Source organism: Glandiceps talaboti, chromosome 18 (genome assembly GCF_964340395.1).
Source record: "Glandiceps talaboti chromosome 18, keGlaTala1.1, whole genome shotgun sequence".
NCBI classification, from domain to species: domain Eukaryota; kingdom Metazoa; phylum Hemichordata; class Enteropneusta; family Spengelidae; genus Glandiceps; species Glandiceps talaboti.
The window spans coordinates 16,866,920-16,885,835 of NC_135566.1; the positions used below are offsets into that span (position 1 = coordinate 16,866,920).

General features: G+C 37.2%; 1 protein-coding gene across 1 annotated transcript; it reads left to right on the forward strand.

Annotated features, from left to right (window-relative positions):
• The first annotated feature begins 2,104 nt into the window (after positions 1-2,104).
• Positions 2,105-17,747, forward strand: LOC144449547 (uncharacterized). Its single transcript, XM_078140095.1, has 4 exons — positions 2,105-2,283; positions 7,684-12,289; positions 12,540-12,950; positions 13,499-17,747. Exons 2-4 carry the CDS (start codon positions 7,780-7,782, stop codon positions 16,549-16,551), a joined length of 7,974 nt encoding a protein of 2,657 aa, XP_077996221.1. The 5' UTR covers positions 2,105-2,283; positions 7,684-7,779; the 3' UTR covers positions 16,552-17,747.
• Positions 17,748-18,916: the final 1,169 nt, after the last annotated feature.

Here is an 18,916-nt window from a genome sequence, read left to right on the forward strand (position 1 = left end):
ATATAGTGCTACGTCAGTCAATGAAAGACTGTCAAAATCTTAATTACACAATTCTCATTGGTTGATAATTGTCCCAAGATGTGATTACGTCATTATATTTTGTGTAGATTTTCGATTTGTTGTCAGGTTATTCTTTCTCAGCAATTCGCCATCAGTAATCTTTGTTTTCAAAATCACCACGTTATTAGTGTCTAAGAATGACATTTTTCACATAGATTTCATACTCGTTACTCGTATTTGCTAGGTGCATTCAAGAGTAAAAATGTTTTGCCAACTGCAGGCATTATTAGAATGTTGCACATGAAAAAAAACCCCAAAACATATGGCAGACACTCAATTGGAAAGTAGGCACATTTTGTGCAGTTTCAGTATTTATTGATAACACAAGACGATTTGCACAACTGAAATATACCATTGCAATATCATGTTCACTACACGTACATATGAATTCGGCTTGGCTAAATGAAGTGACAATTGATCATTCAAGAATAAAATGTCTTGGAATATTAGTCCAAGTGCGTCATCCCCAAAGATAAATAACGATCTAGCTAGCAGCTGACTGATCAGGTCAGGTGATGAGTACATTCTATGCTTTGTAATTGTGGATTTTCATCATTGGGTGTGCATCTACCATCTATACTCACTTCTTTTGTATGCAATGTAACAAATAGGCTTTGATTTCTACTTGTATACTACACACTCTATGACACATATAAATGCGCATGCTCCGCATGAGCGATAATTAAAATTGGTAATTAATGGTTGTCAAGAGAGATATTGTTTGAGCAGTTTGGAGTATTTAGTCATAGATGTTTTTAACAGAATGTGAACATATTCGAGTACTTACATCGTTGAGTTATCATTTATAATAGAAAAGGTGAAATTTGCCATGAAAACCAACATATATTGCAAATAAAAACAGATGATGGATATTTGGATCTGGATATGAATGTGAATCCCTAAAAAATATTCAGTCTTTACGTGACCTGGCCTGGCCTGTACTGTGTTTTGTACCGACCGTTTCAAGAGAGATATCATTCGAGCGGTTCGGAGTATATATAGATGTTTTTAACAGAATGTGAACATATTCGAGAACTAACATTGTTGAATAAGCATTGAAACGGAAGATGTGCCATGGATCCGAATGTGAATGTGAATGTGAATGTGAATGTGAATTTAAAAAAAAAACATTCAGTCGATACCTGGCCTGTACCTGACCTTGCCTGTACCTGTGTTTCCGGTAAATTTGCAATGACCTCAGGCCACTATAAAAAATAGCGGTCTGAGCCATGACTCATTAAAGGGATACAGTCTGTAACTTCTGACATAGTCTTTACTGAGTACTTTTGTTTCATATTTAAATATACCTATGGTATTCCAGCTACTAAAACACATTAAATCATGTATAACGTCTGGTAGATATATTCCTGCGTATAATGACATAAATATGACGTCATGACATAATACTTGGGTATTAAAGGGGTACTGTGTCGGTGTGTCGATGCATGCCTTATATGACATTACCACTGTCTACTTGTTAGAACAGTTGATTTCAGGATTTCCTTGGCATTTTTCATACGTATAATAAATTACGTCATCGATTTTTTTAGTTATATCTTAATATCAGGTTTCAGTTCAGTCAATTGCAAGTGATGGTTAAGTATGCTTCGGTAAGTAAAATACTGTGAATACCTGTAGCAAAAATGGGGCCCCGTCACAGATTTTGCCATTTTAAATCAATAAACCTGAAATATGCCCAAACCATGGCACATTTCACAGTTTATCAGGTAACGTGATGAAAGAATTGAAAGTCTATATAAGGTTATCAAACTACCTGCCAGTGAAATACCACATATTAAAGTAGTATACCACCAACATACCTATATTTATGAGGGGGAGGGGCTGCCTGTAATACCATGGAATATTTTGAAATGTTGGTATATAATATATATACACGCCGTATACTACTCACAAACACTCACACATCGAATACGGTTTTTTTTCAGCTTCGACAGTCGTAAATATAAGAAGGTGTAACCCTGACCCTAAGTGCACAGTTCGCATTGTCATCGCCGGACTTTGTTTAATCGGTAAAGTATTATATTCAAAGCGCTTCATCGGAAGGTTCTAGTAACACACAGAGAGCATATGTGAATAGCGTCTGTTTATAAAACAAGAGCGTTTCCTATGTCAAGCCAGAGCCACTAGCCGTTGCTTGCAAATGTAGTTCTCCGTGGATATATAATTGAAAACTAAACAATCTTTTGTCATAAGGAAGAAACGGTAAGTACTCGGACAACACATCTGGGACTCGTCTTTCAACGAGAAACATTACTGTAGATTCATAATTCGAATACGTGATCACATCATGTATGTATAGTATCGTACTTTAACAGATGACCAGATATCACTAAAACGACATGGCATGAAGTGCTTGAACATGCCTCCAACCACGGTAACTTCAAGTGGAGATTGGTTATTGTGAATGACTGATCAGCAGGTGTGTAAGACGTCAAACTCAAAAAACGACAACATGAAAACAAGACATATATATTGGATACTGTGTCTGCCTTTCGACACGTATGAGCAGATATATGTTTTTTTAGTAGACTAATTATGCTACGAATTCATTAATTTGTTGATCAAATACTACATAACCCTAAATAGTCAAACGTCGCTCCGATAAATGTGTTTGTGCATGGACGGCAGTTTTGTGGTTGTTGCCTTTCATGGTTTTAACGCTCATCAATCATCACCGTTGTTACAAAGGTCACTCATCGGTCGTCGACATCGTGGGTTCCATTCTTGCCTTATAACATGTTAGAACAGAGTTAACTATAATCGTTCAGCTTGACTGAACAGTGATACATGTACTGAACACCGAGTACAAAGTCTCTCCAGGAGACTTTGCACAATGGTGATGTTGAGTGAGTGAGTGAGTGGGTGAGTGAGTGAGTGAGTGAGTGAGTGAGTGAGTGAGTGTGTGGGGGGGGGGGAGAGGGGAGGGGGGGGTGATATTTTACCTGGGGTGATATATCGTCTAGTGTGCTGCAAAAATTGGCTGCAAGAAAAATAGAACCCGTTCCCATCCAGAGAGTGTGCAGTGATATTGGATGATGTCAAAAATGAGGAGTAGGGAAGGGTGGGGGTTTGTCAAATATATGTTAAGGTGTTTCATATATTGAGAACAAATGGCAAAATATGTACAATCCACCTAAACCTGAATTATCAGTAAAATGACAACGGAATTGTTATGGTATATCTTAGACCCTGGGAAAATGGGGTTTTATGTTCATGTTTATATTTTTGTATTCGTGTTAACACACACACACACACACACACACACACACACACACACACACACACACACACACACAGACAACCTACCAATCAACACCACCACCATTGTATAAAGTCCCCTGATTCACACAAGTATTGCAAGGAAAGACAATATAAAGGTCAATTGCATCATCACATTTAGTATATTAGTATCGCTTAGTAAGAATTATTTCTCAAATTAACATGTTTATCATATATTTCACATACATGTACAATTGACAATTTTTACTGAATTCATTACACATAGTTGGTTTTAAAAAATACAATTGTTAGAGTATGTATAAAGTCCAAAGTCATTATAATGTTTTATAAACAATATGCTTTCCCTGGAAACGTTCACTCCTTGAGCAAGCCAACGTCCCTCTTTTAAGTTCTCTATGGACAGCACTTGGTTAATATCCGTAAATGTTCACCCATCACTTTTACTTTCAAATACTTGAAAGCATTTAAAGTGTGAACTTGTCGCGATGTTAAATATTTAAAACGGAATCTCAGTCCAGAGGGAGTACAAAATCACACAATACACATACCTACACAAAATTACATTGAACGATAAAATATACAAAGAATAGCTAAGAAAAGATTATTATAGCTAAAATGATGTTGGCTTGGTGTTTCCCTCATAGGACATTGTGTTTTTGACACAAAGATAGACATATTTTGACTCTAGTCTAGACTAACAATAACAAAGACACAACAAACACAGCAGGATCCTTTGTCCAATCACATTGAACGCTGATAAGCATTGCCATTCTTTCACAGTGCAGTAAGAACAGGCTTCTAATGAAAACATTACACATGGACTTGATGATTTGAATGGCTGCAGTTGATTATTTTATAACCGATAATCAACATTTAAACTTGATTACTTCTACATCCCCACTGTGCACAGCAGAAGTTGTCTGAGAGTGTGTAATAAATGTCATGTTACATGAGTGAAACACTAAGCCTACATCATTTTAGCTGTAAGAAGTATATGCAAAATATTAAGCCAATGTACCTGAAAACCCTAAAATAGAATAAATGTAAACGCTCCCTTATATTAAAGTAAAATGGTTTACAACATAAACGCGGTTGGTATGTCGTTTCATTCGTGGACAAGTGCAGTTTTTGTTGTTGTTCTTACACAAAGATATCAGACATATTTCAACTCCAAATTACATTGTAACAATAACAGAGGAACCGGTAACCGTACATTCGAACTTAGTGATTTTAATAGCTTGTGTTGTTTACTTCCCTACATGACTATTTACTACTCTCTGCTTGTACATCCCAACTGCGCATGGTATGTCTATAATGGTGTATTTTGGATTGTTAAATTGTTTTTGAGTGTGTGAAACATGTCACTTCCCATCATAACGAGATGGCATCAATAACCCAAACACCTAATTAATAAAACAGCCAGATAAATTGTTTCTCACACAGAAACTTCATTTGATAATTAGGGAGCCTTCAGTATTTACAAGGGGGGAGGGCCGGAGGAAATCACACATGGTCTGTTAAGTAAAACATGCCTCTCCCCCATTCTCCATTTGTAAAAAGTGACCCTCCCCTTTGTCCCATTTTGTAAAACATGACCCTCCCCATGACAATTGCATATACTGAACGTTAATCAATATTCCCATAATCATTTAATTTGTATGTATACATATAATATAATATAATAAGATATATGTATACATACAAATTAAATGATTTTGACTCTGTATTAGAAAGCAATATTTCTACATATAAAGTGACAAACAGTAAAAGACTGGCTAGTTACCTTTCTCTTATAATCATACACAATCTAGTAGTATCTAAAACGCGCTTTCCATGTTGTACATACTCTGCCTGATCTGGTCACTTGTAAAATTTTCCTGATATCATTGTCATCATCATCATCATCATCATCATCATCATCATCATCATCATCATCATCATCATCATCATCACGTTCACCTTCAGTACGTATTCCCATTATCAGTGTCACTCTAATCTGACTCACTGGTACTACTTGAGCCATACATGTATCACTGTCCGTGTTCTCTATGACATTCAAAACTAAATCATCATCATCATCATCATCATCATCATCATCATCATCATCACCACCACCACCACCACCACCACCATCATCATATTTTAACAACAACATTCACGTACTGTGTGAGTGATAAGGTGAGATGGGTACACTCAACAAAATGCATCGTTTTATTAAACAATTTTCTTACAATATATGTATTTTAATTTTTGTATTGTTGCATGTAAAGTACTCGTAAAAATAAATGTTCAGTGCTCATCTCACTTTTACATCTCAAAACACACAAAACAAATTGACAATAATTGAATCTTCAATTTGGTCACTAAACTACGGATTGTAAAATGTTACCTTCCCCCAAACATTGTGATGCAAAATATGCCCCTCCCCCAAGAACTGGTTTGTAAAATGTGACCCCCCATTCCTCCGCCTCCTGTAAATACTGAAGGCTCCCTTAAAAAGACGCTTCTTTGTTTGAAACATGGTGTCACTGAATCTGGCAGCATTCCTGTCCTGCTGTGCAATGTTTATATAAACATCTGATAAACTTACTAATTATTTTGGAGAGGTGGTTGTTTCATGGTGCATGGGGTGTTGATTAGAGTCGATTCAACAAAATAAAGAACGATAATCATCATAAACGATGATAATGTTTACATAGTTGCTGATATATTAGTAGTATTGGTTTCAAAGTTAGTCTCAAAGTTTACTTCACTTGTGGAAGTGTGCAGTAAATTACTTGCAGATTTTACGATCTTATCAGAGTTGGATACCGATAAGCAGTCAGTCAGTGGGTTGGCCTGGATGAGTAGACAACTTTATACATGTTCTACTTTTTCTTGACTAAGTATTGCTTTCTATTCAGAGATATTAGCTCATCAATTTTATGTTTGAATGAGTCCATGTACACTAAAAACCTGCAAATTATGACTATGAAAAACCGAACTTGTTCAAAGTAGAATTGCTTACTGTTGTAGAAGCGATATCATTCAAAAAATGGGACAAGTATTTCCAGACAAGGCGGCTACTAAGTTTTAGTGTAACTTCAACAATGTCTGTCACTGTTGTAGCAAATGTTGAGACAAAGTTGAAACCAAATACTAGTAATCTAACAACATATATGTAAACATTTTCATTCTTTATTTTGTCAAATCAGCTGTAAAAGAATTGAAATGTCCAGATTGTAGGTTGATTGTCTGCGTCATTTAATGCTAAAAAATGAAAATTGTCACCATAGCTTACTAAAATGTGTTGGCAAAGCAGGTACTAAAGATATACACACTGAATAATCAATTGTGTACATCAAATGGTTTCTCCCATACCATAAAAAAAATATTTGGAATTTGACTCTTATTGTTACTCCAGTGAAACTTTTCAAAATGACTAAGTGTTTTGTCACTTGCCAATTGAATTCTCTGTATGCCTAGCTATTTATACGTAGCTGGGTAATATGAGCGTCCGTATTATTGATGCCGTCCCTGTAAAACAACATGCCAATCCCATTGTTGACTCAGAAGTGAAACCCATTATATTAGTAGGCATTAAAACAGTTTGTGTCGAAACCAAACGGAAGGGGCGTGTCACTGATTATGTTTATGACCAACAATACATTTTGAACTTTCCACTTTGTACAACATTTATGAATACTGCATGTCGTGGTGTGAGTTAGGTGTTCTTGGATGGAGTCTTCATCATAACTTAACTCTAACCCAAACCTTAACCGGCATGAACCATCACCTTCATTATAAATGGCATGTATAGTGTCTACAAGGTAACACATCTCTGGCATTTGAATCCAACAGTTATACCATCGCTATCTGTATATGTCATACGTATATACCATATATAACGAGATGAGTATAGTAATGCATATTTCGTCCCTATAGTATTTCTCAAATGGACTCTTGAGAAGATAGTGGGGTAAGTTTTGTAGAGATAGCGAGTTAATAACTTGTTATGTAAGTTGATAACAATATGATTTGTTGAAGTATTCTATTCAGACGTCATTTCTCAATGTGTTTAGACCAGAGTGTAAAGTTATCTTCAATGAGGAAATGCCATGTTATGTCATTAGTCACAATGGGTAGTTTTTAAATCTGCGTGGGCGAAATCGACCTGAAAGAACACGATTGTTAAAGAGAAAGTGCATAACAGTACTTTACTAAAGGTCACCCCGTTGTATTTTGAACTGACCTGAGCGACATGAGAATTGACATATCCAATCCATATGCGTTAGCAAGATTGAATACAGAACAGAGGATAGGGTCGACTGAATTTTGTTAGAAGGAACACTCTTTAAAATTCGACACTGATTCTGTTCACAGAAAATGTGGCGTTAACTTGATCAGACGTGAGCAACAGGAGGGGAAAATCCGATTGGTTATGGTTATAACAAGAAGTTATAGAATTCAAGTCAAAACATGCGGAAATCAATTCTTACAAGGTATATATACACAGCTCCAGAAGGTACGAATAGCGCTGTGTCCAACGTTAACAGTGAGAATGGTAGGTCTACAGGAAATACTGAACGATCGAGTGTCATAGTTACTTTGGGTTTGGAACAAGGTAATGTAAAAGAAAATGGGAACCCATTGAAGAGGCTATCGACTGAACAGCTTCATGATATTTTCTCTGAAACAAGTGAAAAAAAGGCCAAGTATGTGAATCTGACAACGGACACGGGGGCTACAATTGGAACATCTGACAACATCAGTAATAACAACGAGAAAATGTGTATCCAGAAGAAACTTATGAGCAGGTATGTAAGTTCTGAATGCTCTACTGTAACAGATGATTTGCCTCAGGAGCCTTTGCCTCAGGAGCCTGTGTTTTCCAAAAATAAAAATGATACCAGTGACAAATACCAACCAAAACCTAGATTACAGAGAAACAAACATTACATTAAAAACACAAGTGACATGTCACCCCAGACTTCAAATCTGTGTGGGAGTGTACTGATACCATCCGGTGAGATTGGCAACAGTGTAAACCTTCCTATTAATCAAAATAATGTTTTGGGAAATTCAAGAAAATTGCCCCAATCCAGCCTGATCCCTCAACCGAGATGGAATTTTTTTAGTCCGTGTAGTACTGGACAAAACCGCTACTATAATCGCCTGCTGAACACTACTCATGAAACAGCATACAAAGAAAGTTTCATTTCCATATTAGACCATAAGAGTAGCCAAGCTGAGCATCATGAAAAACTTCCAACAAAGGTGCATGTTCTCTCACTTGAAAAGAATATCGATAGACAGCATGAGGTACAACCCATAATGAACTATGAAGATATTTCAGATGATGAGCTAGTGTACGGAAATTCAACATCGACAAACCTTGGTTGTGAAATGAACCCAGCAGTGTGTGATAATCCATCTCAACGTGGGGAGCATTTGAAAGTAAAATGTGCAACAGCTAAAAGTGGGAATTATTTCAAGTGCGGGAATGAAGTGGTTAACAATGGGAACAATCTGACTGTGGCTAACGCCAAAGTCAATGATGTAATGAATAGACCAGAAATTGCCTCCACTCAAGGTAGAAAGAATATGACAAAACCTGTCACACAAGAAAGGCAAAATAACCTTAAAGTGGTCTCTGTCTTACCAGAAATTGGAAGAAATGTGGACATGGGTAGTATTCAGGCTCATTATAGAAACAAAATGACAGATCACCAATCAGTGAATACTATGATAGATGACTCTTTAGAGCAGGTGCTTCTCACCAAAGGTAAGCCTAAAGATCTGACTAATGACAACTCATTGGTGGGCAATGTTGGAAGTATTTGTACAAATTTATCCGAAGATATTCTTATATCAAAGAGCAGAACGAATACAGGGTTAGATGATGTGCCATCTCGAGGAAGAACGATCCCACCAGCAGGTAGGGGAAGATCTAGAGGTGGAAAAGGCCAGGCTCTGGGCAGGACTAAATCTAGAGGTGGAACTAACCGATCAACAGGCAGGGGTGGTAAACCTAGAGGTGGAAAGAGCCGGTCAACTGGAAGAGGTGCCTCTAGACGTGGAAAGACACCATCAATAAAGAGATCTACATCAACCAGAGAAAGGAATTCACCAGTAGACAGTGATGAAGTTAACGAGAAAGATTTAACAGATGGTGTTGAATCGAGTTCGCCAGTAGGTGGTGTGACATCTCATTGTAGCAATACCTCGTCATTGTGCAGAGGAACCTCTAGATGTAGAAAGACAGCAGATGTAATCAGTTCGAAAAATAAGAATGGGAAAGACTTTACATTAACATTAGACAGTATGACTTCTAAGGTTGAAAAGAATTTGATAGTAACAAGTGTCTCGTCACAACCAGAATCGAGTTGTACAGTAGGAGGTGATCAACCTATTTGTGAACGTAGTGTATCCAATCAGAATCCTGTACTAAAAATGCTGCTAACCAAGGGCAGCACTATAGGTAAAACTACTTCGATAGTAGACAGGAGGAAAGTAGACATGAATATGTTGATACCAAGTTTCTCATCGGAGGGTCAAAATGATATGAGCATAGGTACATTTCATATGGGAGAGAACCTGGCCATTGAAAATGCAGAAGTATCTCTAACAGAAGAACACCCAACAATAATCAATGCCATAACTCCACAGGGAAAGAGCTTAAAAGTACAGAATATACCATGTGAAAATGGGAGAAAGACTACAATAGACAATACTGCACCTCGAAGGGAAAAGGAATTAACCAAAGATAATGACACATTGGAAAATGGAAGGAAATCACTAACTGAGAAAGTCACACCTCAAATAGGAAAACAGTCATGCATAGACAGTACCACATCTCAAATATCGAATAACGTGGCAATAAACAATGCTACACCTAATGAGGTAAAGAACTTAATAATTGGAAATAATAAATCTCAAACTGGAAAGAATTTGTTGTTAGAACATACCACAACTTCAAAAGGAAAGACTTCAACAGTAGATAATGCCTCAACTCAAACAGGAAAGAATTCGACAGCAGACAATACATCTCAAACAGGAAAGAATTCGATAGTTGACGATGTAACATCTCAAACAGGAAAGAACTTAACAGCAGACAATACTACATCTCACGTGGTATATAATTCAACATCAAGTACCATCACTAGATCTGAAAGTGAAAATGCCATTCCCTTAGGCAAGACCAATCCTCCAGAAAGTATGAAATCATCATTACATAAGACCAGATCTCAAGATGAGGAATTGTTGATGGTAGGCATGACAACAACAAAAAATATTATGGCACAGGCACGGACAGATAATACTAAGGGAAGAGATACTTTAACAACACGCTGTTTGACATGGAAAGATTGTGAGAATGTGAATAAAGTTAATACGCCCTCTGGGGTTGACGAGAGCATGATAGTATCCGAAGCTTCACTTCAAGATCCGTGTCCACTTTCATCTATGGATGATCTGACAAAGCGTGTTCAACTACCAACAGAGACACACCCGTTTAGCAATAATCCTCCTCAAGATCAAAACCCTTTTCCTGTTGCCATATCCATATCAGAAACTTCTAAACGAATGTACGAAGAATGCCAACATGCAAGCCTTCAATACTCAAAGTCGGTATGTGGTTCTCAAAAAGCTACATGCCGAGGAGATACACTAGACAACACCCTGATTATTACAGAAGATCCACAGGCTTCAACAGAAGCGAGTGTACCAATTCAAACCAATGTGCCGATTCTTATACCTGAGATGAGAAGCAGCGCAGAAAAAGGCATGGCAACATTAGCCCAGAACATTCTACCAACAAAAGAACCCGTGACTGCATCAAAATACAACTTGCCAATCTCATCCACACACAAAATGCCACTGCAAGAATCAATGATGGGGACAATACTAAATGGGGCTGTGATGCCAAGAACTGAGCCAGTAACTAGCACAGCATTGAAGCATTCAAACCTGACCCTTTACACCAATGATGAAGCAGCTGAGAGTATAACCTCAAAAAAGTCTATCCATAATGAAGATAAAGCCGGGGCTATTGAAGAAGCAATTGGAGAATTTCGAACAGATAACTTGGTTCTGTTGTCAACAGTAGCAGCAGGTATTCAACATAATGCTACAACATCAACAAATAACACTACAGAGTCTAACCACAATGCAGATTATACAATGTCAACTGTCGCTAATTGTATCACAGATCTTGACAAGGGTATATCTTCAACACATCCCACCAATGTAACATCAACTGCTGATGATGATGAAATGCCAACGTTTATGGAACCTGAGTGGATTGTGATGGGAAGCTCAGAAAATATAGATAATATTGCAGAGAATGGTGTGAATACAGGTCCTAATAGTGCAGCACTTCTTACATCTGACAACATGTATGACACTGAGCAAATAGTGGCAGCAGCATCAGAAAGCACACCATTGTTACTCCAGAACTCGATGAGTTTGGATCCGACTGATAATATTAGATCATCACAACAACGCCCATTGACCAATTCTGACACAGGTTCACTTGAACTGTGTGATACAAATGATTTATTGTCACATAGTAGTGTAATTGAACGTGATGAAGAGCATGACACTATCTTTGTAAATACATATTCGGTTGATAATTTTTTTCAAGTGAAAGTTGAAGAAGAAACAAACCAAACAATCACAGAGGTTCATTCAGGTGTTGAATCTGCAAAAGCCATCCAAAGCAATGATATATCAATGGCTGAAGTGGAAGATGAAAGTTACCTTATCCCACAAGAAAATCATCCTGTGACAGATGTTCAAGGACCAAGTAAAGAAACCACAGACCCGGAATGCAACATAAACATGGCATCAAATCAACAAGCATGCTATGTATCAAAAGTCACTGAAAACTTAGGCGATGTGGGCAAAACTTCTAATACTTCAAAGGAACAGACACAGCCAAAGATCCTGTGCGAAGAAATCATGAATGGTAATGATGTACATAGTACAGGTGGGTGCAAATCTTTATATGTGGGGAAAAACAGGTTACACAACAAGGAGTAATGACTGTGATTCGCAAAGAATAGTTTCATTAACGGTTAATATTATCTTATACGAGCTAACTACAGCATGTCAACGAAATCCAGGAAATTTAAATCTTTATAGTGACAGAAAGAGTGCATTCACAAATAAGGCAATTTTTAAAAATTGATGCCAAAAGAAAAATAATTACCTTATTGACTTATGTATTTCTTTTATAGCGGGGCAACAGATTGATACAGATCAAACTGCTATAAGTGTATCACCAGAACATCAAGTATCAGTGTCAGCGTCTACTACCGAAGGTGATGAACGGAGAGGTGATGGTGGAAATACACTAGGAAGTCCAAGTATTACTGAAGAAGATGAAGAAAAACAACAAGAGATGGAGCAAGCACCCAAGGCCATCCATGACAAAACTGTGTTGAAAAAGAGTAAAACACTTGTTTCAGTTATTGCAAACGACATGCCCAGTAGAACTAGTAATACCTGGGCAGACAAAGTATCATTGGAGGGGAATCGGACATATAGGAGGGAACAACTTGGTACAGGAGAAGAAATAGAAAAACAAACGGATACTGCACTGGAAGATAGTGAATGGGATAGAGTCGGAAATGACAAGGAAGAAGCAGGTATGTTGATTGAGTTGTCAACTTCTCAGCAAGGTAAGATCCTGAGAAGTGCATGTGCGATAACGGAAGATAAATCAAGAGAATTGATAGATCATTGTTATCAAAATGAAGTAAGCAATGGAACAGTAACCGATAAAAATGACAAACACACATGCTATGTATCAAAAGTCACTGAAAACTTAAGCAATGTGGGCTAATCTTCTAATACTTCAAAGGAACAGACACAGTTAAAGATCATGTGCGAAGAAATCATGAATGGTAACGATGTACATAGTACAGGTGGGTGCAAATCTATATATGTGGGAAAAACCAGGTTACACAAAAAGGAGTAATGACTGTGATTCGCAAAGAATAGTTTAATTAACGGTTGATATTATCTTACGAGCTAAGCCCAGAAAATTGTTTATAAACTACTGCATGTCAATGTAATCCAGGAAATTTAAATCTTTATAGTGACAGAAAGAGTGCATTCACAAATAAGGCAATTTTTAAAAATTGATGCCAAAAGAAAAATAATTACCTTATTGACTTATGTATTTCTTTTATAGCGGGACAACAGATTGATACAGATCAAACCACTATAAGTGTATCACCAGAACATCAAGTATCAGTGTCAGTGTCTACTACCGAAGGTGATGAATTGAGAGGTGATGGTGGAAATACACTAGGAAGTCCGAGTATTACCGAAGAAGATGAAGAAAAACAACAAGAGATGGAGCAAGCACCCAAGGCCATCCATGACAAAACTGTGTTGAAAAAGAGTAAAACACCTGTTTCAGTTATTACAAACGACATGCCCAGTAGAACTAGTAATACCTGGACAGACAAAGTATCATTGGAGGGGAATCGGACATATAGGAGGGAACAACTTGGTACAGGAGAAGAAATAGAAAAACAAACAGATACTGCACTGGAAGATAGTGAAGGGGATAGAGTCGGAAATGACAAGGAAGAAGCAAGTATGTTGACTGAGTTGTCAACTTCTCAGCAAGGTAAGATCCTGAGAAGTGCATGTGCGATAACGGAAGATAAATCAAGAGAATTGATAGATCAGTGTTATCAAAATGAAGTAAGCAATGGAACAGTAACCGATAAAAATGACAAACACACATTGAAAAGGTGCACGAGTCAAGATGCAGATGACAATCATAAAACTGTACCAAGGAAAACATTCTCCTCATATAAAAGTAAGAAGTACAAAAAGGCTGTTGAGAGACTGGAAGTACAACCTAGAGAGTCAAATGGTTACTCTTCTGAGGCAACTTTGGTGCCTGCAGGTGTACTGTCAGTGCAATCTAAACTTCCAGACTTCGAATATACGCAGAGTGCGAACCCTGGCATCAGCTCACCAAATTGTATACAGAAATCAAGTGAACTTGTCAGAAGAAATGATGACTTCAAATTGGTAAAATTTCTTTCAAGGGTGTCAAATAAAAGAGCATGGGGCAAGGATATTTGTAACTCATCAAGTAAAGGGTGTTTAAAACGAATGAAGCTTTGCCTGAGAGATTGCATACTTGAAAGAAAACAAAACGTAATGAAAAAAGGGCAAAGTTCCATTTTTAAAGATGCTGGTGAACCACGGGAACAACTTACTGCACAGGAATACACACAGGAAGAAGACATGAAGGAAATCAAGGAAACAAGGCTGGAAACAGAAACAGTCCAAAATGGGAAAAATCCTGATCACCAGAGATTAGAGTCAAACTTTGGCCAGCTATCTTGCCTGTCAGAGGATAACATATCTCAAAGTACAATTCGGCATCTGAATGTTGATGCACAAGACATGAGTAATCAAGGTTGTAAGAAGAATTCCTCGCCACACAAGGCAGTATTGACAGATTTACAATCACAAACTGACCCGCAAGTTAAACAAATAAATGGTTCACTCAAAGTTACCAAGCAACTAAAAAATACACCAGGACCTCAGACAGATCCAATTGCCAAGAAAGCTGAAAATCTAACTAGAAAATCAGGAAATACCAAGGTCAAACTAACCTTAAGACACGACAGGAACTTTCTTGAAAGCTTTAAGCGAGCAATACATTTGACCAATAACGAATCAACTACACCACCAATATATACAGACAGAAGAACAGAAACAATGGGAGCTGCTAAACGACAGAAGTGTTACAACAGGCCTATACAAAGTGTAGAGAACAAGAAATCTACGGGTAACACCCTGTCTGAAGATGTAGGAATAAACATTCAGTGTTTGTCTTGTCAGACACTTGATTCAGAATGTAGCCTTCACAGCACCAATGCAAATAACAGTTACAAGGAGTCACAGAATAGAGAAAGCTGTAGCGACATTAGTGTTCACAATAACAACAGTAACCCCCTATCCAACAGCAGAAATGGTTTGACCCAAAAACATGTCAAGCTGGTTCCAAGGATCAAACAAAAGCTAGGACGTTTCAGATATGTTAAAACAACCGAAGGAGATAAAAACAGCAAAATTGATAAAACTGTTGAAGATATTGTGAAGACAACTAGTGAGATGGTACCTTTGATTACATGTGTAAAGGGAGATCAGCGCGTTGATAAGAAATTGCAAGAAAAAGAAGACAGTACTTGTACAGAAAAATCTACAGAACTACATTCATCTTACACCGAAGAAAAGGAAATGATTCAGGACCTACCCGTTGCTGAAATCGCTACCACCATTACAAGCAGTGAAGAGGAGATAACCGATGAGTGTGATGTTTTGATTGATCAAGTAGTGCCACGGAGGACAGAGAGTTTGGACGAACAGCCAAACTCATCAAGAGAATCTAAAAAGATCACATCTGGAGAAGGGAAGAGTTCCCAAAGAAACTATACTGCTACTATTGGTACTGTAGATGATAAAGAAGAGGATATCAAAGATGAGTCAAAGCAAAGAATGTCACTCTTCAGCCTGTTTAATGAACTGGCACAGTCAGAGTCAGTCTCTGAGTCATCAGATCATAAGACGAACGGTGGCACTGTACCTGGATCAAATGGTTCTTCAGTTAACAGAGAGAAAGGCATGAAAAACATCACCCTAAATTTTACTAAACTTGCCAAGATAAAGGTTCCAATACGCGACAAAACTGAAAACCAAAGATCGAATAACCCTTTGCAGATTATGGAAGCAGGTAAAGATGACATTACCGTCATTAAAACGATAAACCTAGGAGAAAAAGGTCGACACAATACAAGTAAAGATAAAGTCACAGTATCAAGAAACGTGGAAGAATATCATCACTGGACAGAAAGTATACAAACAATTACAGTCCTGGAAAATCAATTGACACAGGAGACATCGAAAGAAACACACACAACTGTTAGAGCAGTTGTACTGAATGAAATTGATAGGGGAAGGATAAGAAAGGGAATATCAAAATTGAAGGCTGCGGCAAGGAAGGGTGATATTGAAAAAGTGGACATTCCCATTGACAGTTCAAAGAGGAGAACATGTGAACATTGTGAGATAACATATGACAACATGATGCTCTATATAATGCATAGGGGCTTTCATGGACCCCGAGGAAGATTCCATTGCAGTATATGTGGTAAACTGTGTAGTACAAGCATTGAATTTAATGTTCATCTCAGTCGACACCCTTTACGTCGCTAAATCTGTATTTGAGATTGTCCCCATCACCACCCAAAATATATGAACAAGTAATCAATATATACGACACAATTACAAAATTAAACACAATAAGTGCCATGTCCAAACTGTGTAGGAAGAACAGATGATATCAAAGTGTTTTTTTTGCTGATATAATAGAAGCCAATTAACTTGACAGAAAATCCCCAGACTTTTAGTCTTACCAACCTGTCTCCACTGCATTGATACGACAAAAGTCCTAAAATTGTTACATTTTCTTTGCGTGGCCTACCTTTTGGTAATCAGCATTATTGAAAAGATTACAACATTATGTAACAATTGTGTCCATATTATTGTCAAAAAGGACGATAAGAAATCGCAATGGTAGTAAATTTTTAGTCAAAACACAAGATAAAATGTAGCAATATTAGTAAGATTTTAGTCAAAACAAGATAAAATGTAGCAATCTTTTAGTAACATTTTTTCGAGTCAAACGATGATTTGTTACAAGTGTACTGGCTTTTATTGTATCATAGATGGTAGTGAGGAAACACTTTCTCCAAGCCAAAAGGAAAGTGCATCACCGTCAAATCATAACAGACAGCATGCCATGATTATATAAATGCAAAACAGTGGAATTATAATTATAATTATAATTATTTTGTTTATACAAAATCATTTTACTGTAAATATCAATGAAAATTCGAATGTATGCATTACAAGATTATGTAAAATTTAACAGGAGACATGATCAGAGACCATGTCTTGTATTCAAATGTTGAATGTCCTAGGGGGCTGTAGGTGCCAGTTACTATATTACGTGATGGACTGTCATCGGAAAGAACTTTCAACAAATCACACTGGGCACACAGCCCGGCTATGCAATAGTTTATACAGTCATTCTTATTGAATATTGCCGAAATTTCAGTATTATTTGGACCTTCTCTAACAGTAAGCGAATTCATTCCAATGAGAGCGCTAGAATCAGTATTCAAATATTATATTACTGGTCAGATTGATTAGCCTAGTAGTAATTTTTGTTTGTATATATGTATTAACACGTCGAAGTTTTGTAGATAATCTCACAGTCCGTAATTTAACTAACATCATGCAGAAGCTAACACAACATGTTGGTATTTGTGTGGACTTTACCTTTCACAGATGAGGATGATGATTTGACAAGGTATTTGACCAAGCATGGATTAGTATTTTAAACACAGTAAGGGGTGGACCATTTGATATCATGGGGGGGGGGGGGCTTGGAAGATTTCGGGAAAAAAAAGATGCCAAGAGGATTTGCTTGAAAAAAAAATCCGGATATGAGTGGGTGATGGAAAAAAAAAGATGGACCACTGCTGCTAGAAAAAAAAATATCTTGGCAGGGAAATGATGCACAGGATCGAGTATACTGTTCAACCTGCTCGTACCTCTCCAACCAGGACACTTGTCAAATCATGACAAACAGTTTCAAACACATGTCAGGGACCAGTCAGTTTCGTTAGCCTGTGGTACATATATATATTTGTTCTTGTCTCTGTTTCTTTCATAAATGGTTTAAATATTACTTGATCATGTAAGGGTTCAAACATAACTATACATAAAATTATACATATAATACATGTATTACCTAGCTACCACACTAGTTACAGAACATGCCATGTAAGTGTTTGGCTGTTTCACAATCAGTGCTTCACTTATCTTGCACTTTGGGGCAAAAGTGAACTTGAAGGTTTTGTAATGGTAAGCTTCATACTATTGGATAGTTTATAAAAGAACTTAATCTAAATTGTTCTCGTCACTTCAGTATGAATTTGTCAGAAGTGATGATATACTTCCTATTTCAGACACTACACATCGACACCACAACTTGATCCCCGCAAAGCTACCGGTCAGGACACAATTAATCCCCTCTTAGTTATACACGCTGCTCACATTATTGCATGCCCTCTCACACATATAATTAACTGTTCTCTCAACAATGGTATTTTTCCAAGTCTTCTTAAGATTGCCAAGGTAATACCTATTTATAAAAAAGGTTCGCCATGCGATGTTGGCAATTATCGCCCCATTTCAATTTTGCCCGTAATCAGTAAAGTGTTTGAATCTATTGTCAATCATCAACTTGTTAAATATCTTGAAAAATACAACATCCTCATCAAAACTCAGTTTGGTTTCAGGAAAAAACACAGTACTAAGCTTGCCCTGGTTGACCTGATCACTGGTATTGCTAATAAGCTGGACAATGGTTATCTGACATGTGGTATTTTCATTGATTTGCGGAAAGCCTTTGACACAATAGACCATAGTATTCTTCTTCAGAAACTGAGTCACTATGGTGTCAGAGGCTTGCCTTTACTTTGGTTTAAAAGTTATCTCTCCCAGCGTAAGC